Raw genomic sequence first — 15,979 nt, forward strand, 5'->3', positions numbered from 1 at the left:
GGTGGAACTAAATGCATCCTAGTTGAAACTATGTATCACTATCCGGCCCCTCGTGTCTCCGATTAGACCCAATTTTCTTTCATAAAACCCTGGAACACATGGGCCCATATATTACGTCCTGCCAGGTTCCCACAAGACCGGGATCTGCCCAGGTGGAAAAGGTATGGTCCGAGGGAACGAGAAGTAAAGAATGCGACGTATGCATATGCATGTGGATGTACGGGGTATACGTACAGTACATGGATGAAGCTTCCGACCGATGACAGCCAGCCTCAGCCTAACTTGAAGGGCGTCGGCATGAACCGAATTAGGGCATTACTGTACAAATGCAGGACTCGCAACTCTATCTCTCACTCAAGGCTGCACAGGGGGCTCATCTCCGTAATATATGTCCGAGACCATTAGAAAGTTCCGCCCAAAACTCTGAACGAGACCAACCAGTGAAAGTTCTCAATTTATAAGAACACATGTATTATTATTTCCCCAATATCATCAGACTCAAACTAAGGAACCCACAATCACACTTGAACTTGAACTTGAACTCACTGATGCTCAATCTTGTTTATGAGCGTCCCCACATGAGGTAGTAACTCAACAGCAAACTCGTCCCCACTCTTAATGAACTCTTTAGGATTCTTGGCTGCACCCACACCTGGCGGTGTACCAGTCAAAATAATCGTACCAGCAGGTAAAGTAGTACCCTGAGACAAGAAGCTAATAAGCTGCGGCACAGTGAAAATCAAATCGGTAAGTGGACAGTCCTGCATCACTGTGCCAGTCTTCAGACCGCGAATCTTAAACTTGCTAGCATCTGGGACCAGAGCAGCTGAGACCAAAACAGGACCTGCAGTAGGCAAATTAGCCGACGTCACTGGTGGAAACATACGTGTTCATGTATTTGTATTTGTATTTGTATTTTCATGAAGCTGGGGAAGAATATGGGAAGGTAAATAAGAAACCGTACCAATAGGACATGCGCCATCGAAGCCCTTCGAGAAACACCACTGGCTCTGGCTCATCTGCGACGTTCGGCTTGATACGTCATTGGCAGCAGTGTATCCTAGGACATAATCCAAAGCCTCGGATTCGGACACATCTTTCGCATCGCGTCCGATAACAATAACCATTTCAGACTCGTAATCGCCAGTGTTATCTTGCTGTGTAATCTTGGGAAGAACAGTGGGCGCAGGCCAAGGGTTCCCGAGTGCAGTAGACGGCTTCATGAACAAAGTCGGTACCTCAGGGATAGGCAAGGACATTTCCTTGGCGTGTGAGGCATACTGTATCACGATAGGAATTTAGTATTCAATATTCCAATGTTCCAGTGTAGACTTTTCAATGTCTTTTAATCATCCTCACAAGGATCAAGCAATACTAACATTCAACCCAATACAACGAATCGACCCAACTTCCGTCTGCGCCAGGGGTGACAGAATACGATCAATAGTCTCCGTAGACTGAGTAATACGCCCAGGGTTCAAGACGGAGGAGCCTGAAAAAGGATGTACAGAGACATTCTTGCCCTGGTAAACAGCCAATCCCACATCTAATTGCGGATCGATCGGTTCCCCGATTAGAACCTTGGCCGGGTTAGATTTCGGAGCGAAGCGCACCAGGCCTGTGGAGAATGTGAGTTAGCTATCAAGCTATTTCTTCTGCTTGTCAATTGCTGATATTTTAGCTTACGCGAAAAGGTTGATGCGATTTTCGACATTGTGATTGTTTGTGGTAGTGAATGTGAACTTGAAGCTGTGGGTTTGGAAGATCCTGACGGGAGTATTTCTACCCCGTTGAAGTTCTAAACTGGTTCAAGTTCCCACATTGTGGGGAGCTAGGTCTCGCGACCGTCAATGATGTGGGTGACATTGAGTGTATGGGTGCAAATATTTACTTAATATGAGTATATAGGAGTGTAAAAGGATTGATGATAGAAAATGAAACAAACGAAATCTGTTATTCAGCCTCATGGAGGTACAGCGTTACATTTGTATGCGAAGCTCCAGTCTAACGCTATATTTAATGGTTATATGAATTATGGACATTAGAAGAAAGTAGTGATTCGCAAATATTCTTCATCTCATAAAACAATTTCGGATAGCTAGAAAGAAATCTCTCTGTTAAACTAGTGAAGCTACTAATCTCCCACTCCGCGGTGTCACCGCGGATGATGCAGAGCCGAATTCGCAGTTAGGGACGGTCGTAAATCTCCTAACTCCGCAACCATCTCTCACCTCCCCGAATCCGAGTCAAGACCAAATTCCCCATTTAAACATCCTTTCCCTCCGAGAAAAACGTCGAATCCTAAAATAATCCGACCTCCTTCTCTCGCACCATGCGCTGAAGCTCAACTATCCCATCCACCAATCTCATGGCGCACGCGACGCTCCTCCGGTCCCTACGACCAAATCTCACCCTCCGACGCCCCCTCCTTCAATCTCTCCTCTACCGATCTGCTCACACTCGCTCGCAAGGCCAATTCCAACCATTCGTCCCACCCTCGCCAGCCTCCCTGGGAAAACCCCAAGCCGCAAAAACCTACCCCCGCACTCGAAAATGGCTCCGCCGACTCCTCTACGCCTCAGCCTTCACAGGAATAATCTACACAATCGACAACCAATTCTACGCCGCCTCCCTAACGCGCACAGCGCGCACATTCTCTCTCGGCCTCCTAGTAGCCCTAGATTACAAAATCAATTTCACACCTCACCCGCCATTCGCCAGTTCCATCACGGCGCTTCATGCCCGTAATGCGGAGCGGTTATCGGATCTACTACGTCATAATGGCGGGCTGTATCTGAAGATGGGCCAGGCCATCGCGATGCAGTCGGCTATTTTGCCGCCGGAGTTTCAGCATATGTTTTCAAGAATGTTTGATGATGCGCCGCAGAATGATTGGAAGGAGATTGAGAAGGTTATAAGGGAGGATTTTGGAAAGTCGCCTGAGGAGGTGTTTGGGGTTTCCTTTACGGGGGAGCCCGGGAAGGGTGTTATGGAGCGGAAGGCTCGTGCGAGTGCTAGTGTTGCTCAGGTGCATTGGGCGAGATTACAGGATGGGAGAGAGGTTGCGATTAAGATTCAGAAGCATGAGATTGTGCAGCAGTTGGCGTGGGATTTGTGGGCTTTTAAGTGAGTTTCATCCCGCGGTGGTGGTGTTTCGCATCGCGCTACGCTGCTTTGTATCGCAGACTGGATGGAAAAGAGACTAACCATTCTTTTAGAGTTGTAACCTACATTTACAGCAACTTGTTCGATATTCCTTTCTACAGCTTGGTTCCTTACATTAGCGAACGTCTGTCGCTAGAAACCGATTTCGAGAACGAAGCGACTAACTCCGAGAATATGGCCCGGTTGGTAGCTGGCGAACCTAGACTCCGCGATCGCGTCTACATTCCAAAAGTCTTCCGCGAGCTGAGCTCCAGGCGTGTAATGACCGCGGAATGGATCGAAGGTGTTCGACTTTGGGACAAGGATTCAATCACTCGATCATGGCGCGGTGGCTGGCGACAGGGTACCCCAGGATGCCACGGCACGCCTCTAGATCCTCCAAAGACAATCCCCCAACCTCAAAACCTTCGAACCGGACAACTGAAACCCGAGCGCACCACCTGGAAAGGTCAAAACGGTCGCGGAGGACTAGGCCTATCACTGAAAGACGTCATGACAACAATGGTTGATCTCTTTTCTGCCCAGATGTTCCTATGGGGATGGGTACACTGTGACCCGCACCCAGGCAACATTTTTATTCGTCGCAAACCCAATGGAAAACCGGAGCTGGTACTCATTGACCACGGGCTATACATTCACATGGACCCTGACTTCCGCCACCAATACTCACGATTCTGGAAAGCCCTCTTAACATTTGACAATAAAACACTCGCTGAAATCGCCAAGGGGTGGGGCATCAACAACCCCGAGGTATTCGCCTCAGCGACACTAATGCGTCCATACCGCGGAGGAGAGAATCAGTTCCAGCGTGGCATTGATAAGCTCAGTAAAGCCGAGCGCCAGGAGCGCCACTACGAGATGCAGCAGCAAGCCCGGAGAGCTATTCGCGAAATGCTGGGCGACGAAACAAAATGGCCACAGGAACTGATCTTCATTGGACGGAACCTTCGGATTGTCCAAGCAAACAATCAGTTCCTTGGCTCACCTGTGAACCGGCTCAAGATCACTGCGACTTGGGCATCACGGGCGCTTGTGGAGTCGCCCGATTTACCGTTGGCGGAGAAGATCCGTAATCTCGGACGACATGTTGTCTTCCGACTTGTGCTGTTGACTAGCGATATCTTTTTTTACTTTACCAAGATCCGACAATTCCTCCATCTTGGAGGAGGTATGGAGGATGAGATCGAAGCCCAGATGCAGGGCATTGCTAAAGATATGGGTGTAGAGCTAAACCAAAGTATTTTTGAGGGATAAACATTACAAGCTAGAAGATATTTAATAAACGATTTACCATCTCTTCTCACCTGATGTATTTTCTTCATCGCGATTATCTACGAAGTCTTCACATCTCACATCCTGAGATCAATATCTTAACAACTGGCACTATGAACAAGGAGGTATGATCATATTGATATTCAAGAGCTTTCCACAGACGGTTACCACCACCCAGACGAAGATTAACAACCTATTTTCCATACCTTATAATCCTTTACATCTGGATAGCATTGAAAATCTGCAGATGATTTGAAGATATCACCCTCGCAGCAAGCATCAACCCCATACCCAAAGCAACCACCGCAGTCAACGCAGCCAGAAGTCCCAAGCGCGCAAGATTCTCAATCCCAGGCCTCTCAAATTTGATCGTCCGTCTCTCACCCAACCGTGTAGTCCGCGTCAAAGTCGGAATATACTTAAAGTCAAAACGAGACTCACGCCCAAGACCGACCTTCGGATCCGTAATCATCTTGTAGAAGTATTTCCGACGCAGCTATACATCCAACCAAATTAATATCACGACGTATCTCAACTCCCATTAATCAGAAGAACAAGAACAAGACTCACCGCAATCATAATCCGATCCATAAACCAAATTCTCGGAATAACAAACGAAACCCCCGAAACCCAAAAACAGTATCCCCAAATCAAAGCCCGATAATACAAACTCGGTCTCGGAATATCAAGCTGATCAGCAAGCTGATCCCCATTCAAAAGCCTACTCATAGCCTCAATAAACTCTTTAGAAGCATAAGCCGGTGCCGTATTCTCAAGTCCAAGAATGATATTCTTAGCCAGCACCCTACCAACCTCAGACGGATCAATCTCCGAAATAAGCATAGACTCCATCATCGCTTTCGTTTTCTCCGGAATCTCAAACGGTTCAGTCGGAGTCCCCATATACCACGCAACAAGTCTCCAAAGCGCAATATAATCTTTTATCTCCTGGTCACTTACGAAAATACCTTGTCGTGGGAGACCGAGGTAAACGACCGAGCCGCAGAATGTATTGATTGTGCCTATGCAGTCAAGGTCGCTTACGGGGATTCCAGACTTGGTAGTGTCGTAGTATGAGGGGTTTTCTTGGATAAGGGATAGGATTCGGAGGCGGACGGATGAGTGGAGCAGACGGACGCGAATGGAGGAGATGTTTCCTTCGCCTCCTGGTTTCATTCCTTCCGCGGAGCTGTTTACTTGGAGGATGTGTTGGAGAGTTTCGAGGAGGCGGCGACGAACTACTTTTGCGCCGAAGCCGCCTGTTCGTGTGAGTGTTTCGACGACTCGAGTTGCACCCCTGTTGATATCAGCATCCAGATCTTGATGTTTTGATGGATAGAGTCTTCATACATTCCACCAAGTAAACTTTCGAAACTCAGCTGTTCTTTGTTATCAGCATTGAAGAAAGAGATAATGACACGGTATCAAAGTATAACCCACAGTGTTCAAAATAGGAAGTCCATATCGAAAAAACATATCTTGACCTCGTTGAATTTGATCCCAATCCACCCATGCCGGAACAGTATTCACCTGATTCCACAACTCACTCAATTTAGGATCCTCATCCTTATGATCTCTCAACAACCCATAAAGATCCTTATGAAATTGCTTCTCATCACCACCAGTAGGTATCTTATTCAAAATTTCAACACACTCATCAGCAAGCTTATCATAGGTATAGATCATAGGTTTGAGTTCCTCTTCCGAGCGATGGAGATCAGTCCAATGAAACGAGTAGCCCCAGTAGTGGCACTCGGTACTATTGCCGTGTCGGGGTGATTTGGGCACCATAGTGATGGAAATCCTAGTTCACAGCTTCACGGCTTCAAGATAAGAAGATGAAGAATAAAATAAATAGGTAGAGTAAAGTATAATGCTGCGATAGACTGATTTTGGGTACTTTTTAATCCATCATGGTTTCAAGTTATAGGCGCATTGATATCATCCTTGTGACATCTGGCTGGGGGATCTGTACCGTGGTCCGTGGTCCGGGGATAGCGTGAGGGGCTTAGGGCTGATTGGATTTGCATGTGAGTCGCCGGTGGGAGGGGGAGATCGTCACTTTCTACACTAAAAAGAGTTGGGCTACTGTAATGTTTATATTTGATTGGATACACAAAATGTTTCATGAAATAAGTTCATGCTGTTATTCGGAGGAAATGCTTACCAGGATATAAGCGATGGTGGCTTGCAAGTTCACATGCCACCAACTCTATAAGATGCCAAAGTTTGCATAATAGATGCATAAAGCTATGCATACTACTAGTAGCTTGTCGGGGCTAATGAAGTGAGTTCTTCGAAATTATTGATTGAATACAAAATAGGAATACCCACTTGGGCAAGAATGCAGTCAGGATTTTGGTAGGGCTCCTTCAAAATTTGAACCTTTGTCTTGGGTCTTTTCGTCTCTAATTTTTCCCCCTTTGGCTTTAGTAGGACAAAATATGAGATAATAGTCGTCTATTGGTGGCAGTGTTTTTCGATAGTTCTACCTTTTTAAATTTGAATCTTAGAACCTTGGAACGTTGTAAAAGAAATCTTGAATTTCAAAATCATACATTAATTATGCCCAGCGAATATATGTTGATACAGTAACTAGCCATTTACAAATCATATCAACCTTGTCATATAAAAAAGGGATAAATAGTAAACTTGAAAGTGGCCAACTTAGTGTAGCGACATTAATTAGGTTAAAATTTAATTTTCAAAAACAAAACAAAACAAAGAATAAGCAAACTCGAACTATTAATCTGAAAATCTCCACATTAGTACAGTATGCGATGATTGCTGCTAACAAGCCCACGGGCGCTAAATAGACCCCTCACTTTACCGCCTCCCCCACCGCTTTATCGGCTGAGAACACAATTGGTCACCGAAAGTGTAAACACCTGTTCGCCGGCAATACATCTACGCCTATCGCGTATCTTCACGTGATCGTGTTGTATATTGGACGGCTTCCCTCGTAATGTTTGCACTTTCCCACACTCCTTCGTGAGTTACTTTACGTCCCAGCAATGGCGATACCCGCTCCAAATATGGGAAGTGGACTCACAGACCCTAGCTCTGAGGCACACATGGTAAACCAGTTCTTCCGTCAGATCACACGACCCTCAGAAGCTTACCAGGTATGTCACAGCTAGTAACCCAACTTTATGATCCAGCAAACCAGCGAAACCCCACCACTATAAATGAGATTCAGACGCGACTACAACATTTACAAAAAGGAGAAAATGCATGGGAGATCGCAGACTCATTACTGCGCCAACCCTCAGCTCATCACAGGTTTATGGGTGCTCTCACTTTCACCGTAAAGGTTAACGTGTCAGGGTACGTCGATAGTTGGGATTAATAACATTATGATAAAGTTTGAGCATAAGGCAAATCCTAACCTCAAAAATATAGAGATGATCTCGACGAGCCGACCAGTTGGCAAATTCTGGAACGTCTCATCAACCATTTCATCGCCATCGTTGACCAGGGCGAACAATTGATGGTAGTCAGGAAACTTGCTTCTAGTCTTGTCACTATTTTTCGACACAAAGCAAGTTCATGGAAGCGAGCGATTTGGCAGTTGGCCGCGAGTCTTGCAAATGGCGGATATGTCTCTGAATCAAATGCCCAAACGGTTGACTTTTTAACCGGAGTCCTGCCAGCCCTGAACACACAAAAAGCCACAGCATTGGTGTTTTTTTCGGTCGCATTGGCTGAGGAGGGGTTGAGATTACAAATGGAGCCCCAGCTCGCGGGGTGGGTTATCCTGCGATTAGTGGAAAATATCGAGGATGCTTTCTTGCTTGTTCAATATATTATTCAACAGATAACGACCCATGCCTCCGAGGCTAGCAGTGATTCTTTAGAGGCTACCCTCAGCAACGAAGTTATGGGATCTTGGAAGGTGAGTACTGATCATTAATGGCGTGACACATTATAATGAAGGCAAAGATTGCTGATTCACGTGTATTGAACAGACCTGGCTTGGTGTGTATGGGAACCACCGCAATTCCGACAATAAGCAGGCTCAAAACCTCGCAATTGCATGTGGCCAAGATGTTATTGAGATACTGAAGCTGCCCAGCTTCAGTGAGAATGCAGCGTCCGTTCTGACATCAGCCCTTGAGAATCGCTCTTGGGCCTTCGACAACCACTCCACATTTTCTCTCTCCCAGATTCTTTCCGACTCCATCGTGACCAGACATCTCGTTTCATTTACCGGTGAAGATGGCGATACCGATAACATGACATACGTTGATCTTCTAGTGGCCTACGTCTCACATGTTAGTTTTGATCTTTTCAGTGACCCCATGAAACATCAAAACTCTCAAATACTTGCCATCTTGCACAACATCTTTAAGATACCAGGCTATGCGGCCATCGACGAGTCAGCTACGACCCGTGTCTTAGAGTACTGGGGCGACATTGCAGAGTACCTTCCAGACCGACTGGAGCCGTCGGAATCTCGATACCAAATAGTAAGATCCCAGCTGGCCGAGGTTGTGCTTGGCATGTTCAATAAGCTTCTTTATCCTACCCATGATGAGATTGCGGATTTCAGTGAAGAGGATCGGAGTGAATTCAATGCATTCCGCCACGAAGCATGCGATTATTTGCTTTCAGCATACCCAATACTGGGTATCGAGCTTGTGAGTGTTTTCCAAGAGAGTGCTACGGGTCACTTGCAAAAGCTAGACTGGAGAGGCTTCGAGGCTGCTATGTTTTGCCTTGCTCAGCTATCAGAGGCCGTCGATGAGAACGGACATGCAGATCAATGTTTGGATTCCATCTTTGGCAGTGAGGCCTTTGCACAACTGTGTCTTGGAGGTGAAACAGGGATCCCTCTCAAGGCACGTCAAACGCTCGTTGATTCGTTTGGTAAATACGAATCATATTTCGAGCGACACAGCTACCTCTTGCCCGGTGTTTTGAACATTTTATTCGAGTCATTGAGCTTTGAGTCATGTGCACAACCGGCCTCAAGGTCTATTTTGACCCTTTCAAAATCATGCTCTCGTATGCTGACCACCGAGCTTCCTACCTTCCTCGATCGATTGGACCAATTTCGGAGCAAGCCGACGGCAACCGTTTCTACTATGCCCAAAGTTCTTGAGGGTATCTCAACAATTATACAAAAATTAGATTCGGACCAAGAAAAAGTACAAACACTAGAGAGAATTCTGGGATTCTTTGTTCAGGAAGCCAACCAAGCTCGCCAAGAGGCCGCTAGCTCTGGATACGATATTGCTCGTGTCCATGGACATTTTGTGCTTAGTTGCATCGCCAGTGTTGGAAAGGGTCTTCGTTCCGACGGGGACGAGGTTATCAACATCGACGCTGCAGAAGAGCAAAATCCCTTCCCTCCCTCCTTCTGGAATGCCGGGCCTGGGTCTCCAGTACAGCAACTTATTATGGAAGCGATGCGATTGCTTATCGTAGATTTCCCCGTTGACAGCGGTATAATCGACTCAGCTTGCGATATTCTCAAAGCTGGATATACTGAGTCCTCTGGTCTCTTCGTTTTCCCTCCATCGTTGACAGTTGATTTCATCAAAAGTTTTCCGCTTGGAATCTCTGGCACCGATGTCATCATGGCCACTGCATCCTCATTCCTTGCATCACACAGCTCTCATCCAATGCAAATTAGAGATCAGGCCGTGCAGCTGATTGCTCATGTGTCTCAGCTATTTGCTTCGATGCTTGACAACCCTGATGTTTATGATCCCGAGACTGCTAATGCGGGGATAGATTTCCTCGCACGTCTCCTACCAAAATATTACCCCATCCTGTTCTCCCTGACCGAACCTCTTCCAACTGCCTCTGGCCCCGTCTCGCAAGGAACTCCAATATTCGCCCTTTTACTACAGTTTACTCTCAACGCACTCAGACGACCAGAACCACTTGTTCTTCGTTCGGGATCGGCCTTTTGGATCGCTCTAATTGATCTACAAGGTGGATCTCCCGAAGAAACCGCGGCCCTGAATGAAGTTCTAGAGCGTTTCATCCCATCGCTGTGCGAAACATTGATCGGACAAATTGCAGGACACTGTGCACGGTCCGATTTGACATTTTTAAGTGACGTTCTACGACGAACTATCTTCAAGAAAATGGCATTGGCTCGACCAAGCCTCAAAGCTGCGCTAGGTGCTTTAAATGCGCAGGATACCGATGCCAACGGTAATCAAACGCCGGTACTCTCGGAACATGCTAAGTCCCGGTTTGTAGAATCGCTCGTTGTTGCTAGAGGCGCAAGACCACAATCATTAGAGATCGTTCGATCCTTTTGGTTGAAGTGCCGTGGCATGGCCTTTGATTATGCGCAGTGACGAGCATGCTGTCCCAAATAGACCCATTTACGGGATTACGAGTGAAATGATCTGGTATTCTGTATTGAATCATGCCCAAATAAATATACCTTCACCTGCTTTAAAATCATAAATTTCGTTTGTTCGCTCCTATCATGATCATAGTCGCTAAAGGAACTAGCGATGCTAAATGCCGATGGTGCTGGCTTGTTCACATGGGTATACTTATGCATTTTTATTTGATATGTAGAGTCGCAGTGAATGCTTCCAGACCAAAAAGGATGCTGCCGTTTTGAAATATAGTATATCGGTACCTTTTTGGCTTCTCGAACAATGCTAAGAACCTCTTCGATGAACATTCAGAACATCATCAGCCGGTTCAAAGCTATGCCAATCTTGGACCATTAAATGATCACGAAAACTTTTTCGATTCAGGAGCAGATGCCTTCTTCTCATCCTCCTCCGTAACAACGTTTAGCTTGTCAATATTTTCAAGTGACAAACGCAAGAAGTCATGCTTATTCTTCCAAGTGACCTGACTCTCAGCAAAGCCTTCACTCTCCGCAGGAGATGGCGGCGGATCAGTAATTTTAGTCACGAGGTAAGCCGTAGATGCCTCAGCAACGCCATAGATAAGCACGCCAATGAACGGGGCCTTCATCAAGACCGTAAAAGCAAAGGCGAATCCGAACAAAACGCCCGCACGATCACGGAACCAGCGACTCTTTTGCTCCGGGGTAAACTTAACGCGACGGAAGTATGGGTCAAGCTGCACGGATTCATTAGTTATAAGATCAGTATTTGCATTTTCGAATTTCAATTGAGACTCACAAGTTCACGCATCAGACTCCTTGATGCGAAGTAAGTGTGTAAAAATCGAATAATGTATGACTTGGGCAAGACCAGACCGGCACCAAAGATGATCGCAGCTGGGCCCGTCCCCACACTAGTTTTGAATGTAAAGAAACTTGCTGCTGGGACCACGAAGCGGCCAAAAATAGGTACCATGGATAAAAAGTAGACTCCCAGGCCCAAGCCGATCTTTTTACCGTACCGTTTTGCAAAAATCATAAAGATCTCCAACTTGGGACGGGACTCACGAGGGCCGCCCTTTGTAGGAAAGAGTTGTAGGTTGGGGTAGTACATGGCGCGCAAGGTGTTAGGGTCCTCGGACTTGTGTTTCTGGATGTAGGTTGAATCCACCCAGTGGATGGATTGCATGAAGCTAAGGGATATTAGAAGCATACAATTGGAATATCGGGGTTAACAACTTACATTTGATCAAGTGTTGGTGTGAGATGAGCCATTAACGTCATTAGGAGAAATGGGACTTGAAGGACAGAATTGGACAAGAATGCCAGGCCTTTGAGTAGGTCGTCGTCCCATGTTGCACTTTGTAGGTCGATAACCCATGAACACAGGTAGAGAAAAAATTTGAGGCCGATGATCTAGAAAAAAAAAAGAAAAATTAGAAAATTGATATCCTCAAACCTCCATATCTGTATGATTTGAAGCTAAATTGTAAAAGGCTGGAATTTTTAACATACCGGAATTTGGACAATCAGCTGGATTATAATGCCAACTCCAATGGCCAAAGCTGCTTGACGAAAATGTTCATGTTTGAAAAGATCGGGATTTTGTAGCGCACGAACAGCTGAATTAACAATAGTCAGCGTTGGGCAATCAGAAAGAGCTTGGCCAGAATTGCAATTTGAAGCTAGCTGTACCAGTGGGCCCTTTGGTCAGGCAACAGTCGGTTATACACGTCAAGGGCCCATAAGCTATCTTCATTCTTCATTTACTGCCCCACAGCCAATATTATTGAGCCGGGGGTTCCGAAGAGAAATAGCCATTCTTCGTCTGGGAAGCTTCAAGTTCGCGTAAAAAGCATAGGAGACATACTTCCTACCACGGTGAGCTGAAAGCCTCGGATAACAGCATTGGGCTCGAAGTTCGAGATATCGAACCCGGTTGAAGACATGTCGACCCCGATTGAGGTCTTACAGCAGCGATAAGCAGTTGAATATCCCGATGATTTTGTCAGATGTCCAAATTCACGAGATTGGAGAAGGACAGATTCCCAAACCTGCCAGGCATCCACCGTTTTATAAAGGTGAAGCTGCGTCATGGGAAGTCACATGGGATATTCCTGCCTGAGGCTTCAAGGCTGCGTCCCCGCGCAAAAAGAGCAAGAATGCGCGCGACAGAGAGATAACGATCCGATCTCTCCACCACCAATGTGATCGCCTCACGGTGGTATCGCACTGTCCGTCCTTGACAATGCCTGATTCTCCAACTGAGTCTTTGGGCCAACCATTCTCGATCCGACGCTCGGTTACTCTCCCCACGAAGTTAAACTCGGCCTCGACACGCGGTTCAGGTACCGCGAATCCAAACCTCGCAGAGAACGTCATTTATTATCATCCCTCGGCAAAAATTGTTCATTTCGCTCCTAGAGCTCTAGCGCCAATCCCGTCAAGTTCCGCTCCATCCGATTTTGATTATCCGGTCGATACTATTGAGACACTCCCTTGGCGCTCTGCGACTGAGCGAACGGTTGCGACTGCTCCACTGAGACTCGAAAGGGTTCATGGACTGACTGTCTTTCTTAAATGTGGGAATGTTGTCCATGCGATTCTGAAAAACTCCCAGTGCTGGTGTGTGGATGGTGTTTCGAAATTTGTATTGCGCATTCGCCCCCTCACTTACTATCGCATTGAGATACCAAATGAGTCGGAAGATGATAAGGTGCGCGTGGAAGATTTGAAAGCAGCCTTGCCAACGGTACTTCGCTATGAGGTTACACCATGTCCCTTTAAGCGTGCGTTTACCATCGAGCTCCCAGAAGAGGCTACTGCGCCCCGGCGCAAAAAGGCCTGGCGACCTAAGGGCCGGAAAGAGGGGGCGACTACATCGATAGAGGGCGATAGACCCCATACTGGAGAGTTAAAACCGGAATTCCTTGATTCTGCCAGTACGGGAGAGGATACTGATGGAGCTGCAACTGACGATAGCGTGGTGACCCCCGAGAAATCCGAAAGTGCTGCCTCGGACGACTTTCCTACTCGCGATCTATCGCCATCCCCTGTTAATAATCCAGAGCCGTTTATACATCATATGCCTATCAGGCGATCGGTCACCGAGCTACCACAGACCTTCGATACCCTCCGCGCAAAGTTCGATGTTCCAGCCGTCATAGAAGAGCAGCCAAACTCCGAGGCTGAATCTGAATCTGACCCTAGGCTAGAGCAGACGACTCCAAGCAAGCCGACATTCACCGGTAAAGAGGAAGATCCTACCGATATTAGCAAAGACGAAATTGATCTCACTGTGATCTCTGCCAAACAAGAGTCCAGTCCGGTTATCTCCGGACAGGAACCGAGCGAAGCCACTCAGAGTGAACGACATAATATCCAGCAAGAGCCTGCTGAGCCTCCTACCGAAAAAAAGTCTACCGTGGCCGTCGGACCTGATGATGAGGCTGCTATGGATGTCAAGGGTAATGAATCTATTGATTCCGTCGCTGCACAAGAAGAGTCCAAGGAAGTCGGCCCCACCTCAGAACAAACTCCCGCCGAGCATGGCTTTGAAACGAAGGATGGATCTGACATGTCATCATCGACTTCGGAGAAGCTTTCTCCTGTAAAAGAAACCCACGATGTGCTTGCCGAGGCTTCTAAAGAACCCTCCAACCCTGCGCTAGCTCAAGAGAACCATGATTCTACCCCAGTCGAACGGAATATTGCGGGTCCTCTGAGCCCTAGTTTGATTGAAAATGAAATTCCTGAAACTGTACTTGCTGAAGTGAGCTGCAACAAGTTAGCGGATGCTCAATCCCAAGATCATAAATTCAAACACGGTATTGAGGCCCAATTTTCCGATATCTCAACCCAGAGCCAGCCAGTCGACACAATTAACTCGTTCCAAGTCGGAGATACGCTAGTTGAAGACATTCCAGCTGAAACCCACATCGCTGGCTCCGTGGTTGTCGAGGGTGAGCCTACTCAAATTACCGGACAGTCAGATCACGAAGAACCCATGTCTAGAGCCTCGGAAAGCAAGGATATCCCAGGGCCTACTGATCCTGTCAAACCTGACCATGACCTTAATGACTTATCACCATCTACACCCGAATCCTTCCATTCTGCCGACCTCGACTCTTCACCGGGTTCAATTTCAACTCGTGCCACTCCTGTGCCGTCCCCCAGCAAAGTCCAGGAGCTCAAAATGCTTCATGACGCAAGATCGTCGCCTTTTGATCTGGCTCCCCCAGCTTTGTCATCGGATACTGTCAGCCTAAGTGAACTTCCGGCTGCCGATGTTTCTTGCAATAACGGCCCCAGTTCTGAACATCATGGTCGTTTATCGACCCATCAAATGGCCCGAGAAGCTCCGCCAAAGCCTTCATTAAGCATCCCATCCAACCCGAGGCGATTATCTGGGAGATCTGCTTCTCCTTCGGACTTGACACATATGAGTGCCGAATTCCGTCGCCGAGCACAGGCAACTAGACAACGCGATGTCTCTCCGATGCCGCCGCCTTCGACCATATACCAGCCAACACCAGGCGAAGAAACTGCCTCCCTTATCTCGAAAGCTTTGACTCTTGTACTGGTCCCCCCAATTCACCTTTTCATCGTATTACTCCATATTGCCGCACGCATCGTCATCAATCCAGCAGCCAGCTCTATACCCGGTCTTCCATCATCCAAATCACAGCAGTCTATCGAGCCAGCTGATACCGAAGACGATTTCAGTTTCCCCCTCGAACGCGAACCTTCCTCCGAATATGAAGATGCTGAGATGACGAAGAAACTAGATCCATGGGACCTAGACTAGGCCTCAAGACTGGAACCGTCCGATCTTTCCCCCTTCTCTGTTGAATTTCTTTTTACTATTATTATTTGTTTTAATGTGTATTCTTCCCCCATGTGACACTACGACGCGACTTTTCTTACGATAATTTCGGCATCGACATGCATGACTGTATTCTAGCGCTGCATTATAATCAGACTCGGAGGTGTGAAGCGGCTTGACAGCTCAACCTGCCTCAGATTAATCAAATTACATTTTTTATCAGTCCCTCAACTCTATTTTACTTAACGTTTTCAAAAAAAAAAAAAAAACTTGAATGAATAGTAGCCAACTGAGCTTTATTAAGCTCTCGAACTTTGTATTCCTCCAATGTGTCCAGGACTATACTCAAGGATCATAGGGGTTTTAGGCTGCGCAAGGTATCCAAGTAC

At 46.9% G+C, this 15,979-nt stretch overlaps 6 protein-coding genes across 6 annotated transcripts; 3 read left to right on the forward strand and 3 right to left on the reverse strand.

Moving 5' to 3' along the window:
- Positions 1-542: 542 nt before the first annotated feature.
- Positions 543-1,714, reverse strand: N7478_009402 (fumarylacetoacetate hydrolase family protein; the record flags this gene model as incomplete). The annotated part of the gene is made up of 4 exons (XM_056925616.1): positions 543-844; positions 965-1,280; positions 1,380-1,618; positions 1,687-1,714. The coding sequence occupies 4 exons, from the start codon at positions 1,712-1,714 to the stop codon at positions 543-545; spliced, it is 885 nt and encodes a 294-aa protein (XP_056774986.1).
- A 654-nt stretch (positions 1,715-2,368) lies between these two features.
- Positions 2,369-4,419, forward strand: N7478_009403 (ABC1 kinase family protein; the record flags this gene model as incomplete). Its single annotated transcript, XM_056925617.1, has 2 exons — positions 2,369-3,126; positions 3,186-4,419. 2 exons carry the CDS (start codon positions 2,369-2,371, stop codon positions 4,417-4,419), a joined length of 1,992 nt encoding a protein of 663 aa, XP_056774987.1.
- A 235-nt stretch (positions 4,420-4,654) lies between these two features.
- On the reverse strand, positions 4,655-6,228 carry N7478_009404 (oxygenase MpaB family protein; the record flags this gene model as incomplete). The annotated part of the gene is made up of 4 exons (XM_056925618.1): positions 4,655-4,933; positions 5,008-5,734; positions 5,788-5,816; positions 5,878-6,228. The coding sequence occupies 4 exons, from the start codon at positions 6,226-6,228 to the stop codon at positions 4,655-4,657; spliced, it is 1,386 nt and encodes a 461-aa protein (XP_056774988.1).
- A 1,336-nt stretch (positions 6,229-7,564) lies between these two features.
- On the forward strand, positions 7,565-10,754 carry N7478_009405 (putative importin 13; the record flags this gene model as incomplete). The annotated part of the gene is made up of 3 exons (XM_056925619.1): positions 7,565-7,764; positions 7,840-8,332; positions 8,406-10,754. The coding sequence occupies 3 exons, from the start codon at positions 7,565-7,567 to the stop codon at positions 10,752-10,754; spliced, it is 3,042 nt and encodes a 1,013-aa protein (XP_056774989.1).
- A 391-nt stretch (positions 10,755-11,145) lies between these two features.
- Positions 11,146-12,714, reverse strand: usgS (transmembrane protein UsgS; the record flags this gene model as incomplete). The annotated part of the gene is made up of 5 exons (XM_056925620.1): positions 11,146-11,502; positions 11,565-11,958; positions 12,009-12,181; positions 12,281-12,387; positions 12,636-12,714. The coding sequence occupies 5 exons, from the start codon at positions 12,712-12,714 to the stop codon at positions 11,146-11,148; spliced, it is 1,110 nt and encodes a 369-aa protein (XP_056774990.1).
- A 299-nt stretch (positions 12,715-13,013) lies between these two features.
- Positions 13,014-15,572, forward strand: N7478_009407 (uncharacterized protein; the record flags this gene model as incomplete). Its single annotated transcript, XM_056925621.1, has 1 exon — positions 13,014-15,572. One exon carries the CDS (start codon positions 13,014-13,016, stop codon positions 15,570-15,572), a length of 2,559 nt encoding a protein of 852 aa, XP_056774991.1.
- Positions 15,573-15,979: the final 407 nt, after the last annotated feature.

This window comes from Penicillium angulare, assembly GCF_028827245.1.
Source record: "Penicillium angulare strain IBT 27051 chromosome Unknown utg000007l_segment0_segment0, whole genome shotgun sequence".
Classification (NCBI taxonomy): Eukaryota; Fungi; Ascomycota; class Eurotiomycetes; order Eurotiales; family Aspergillaceae; genus Penicillium; species Penicillium angulare.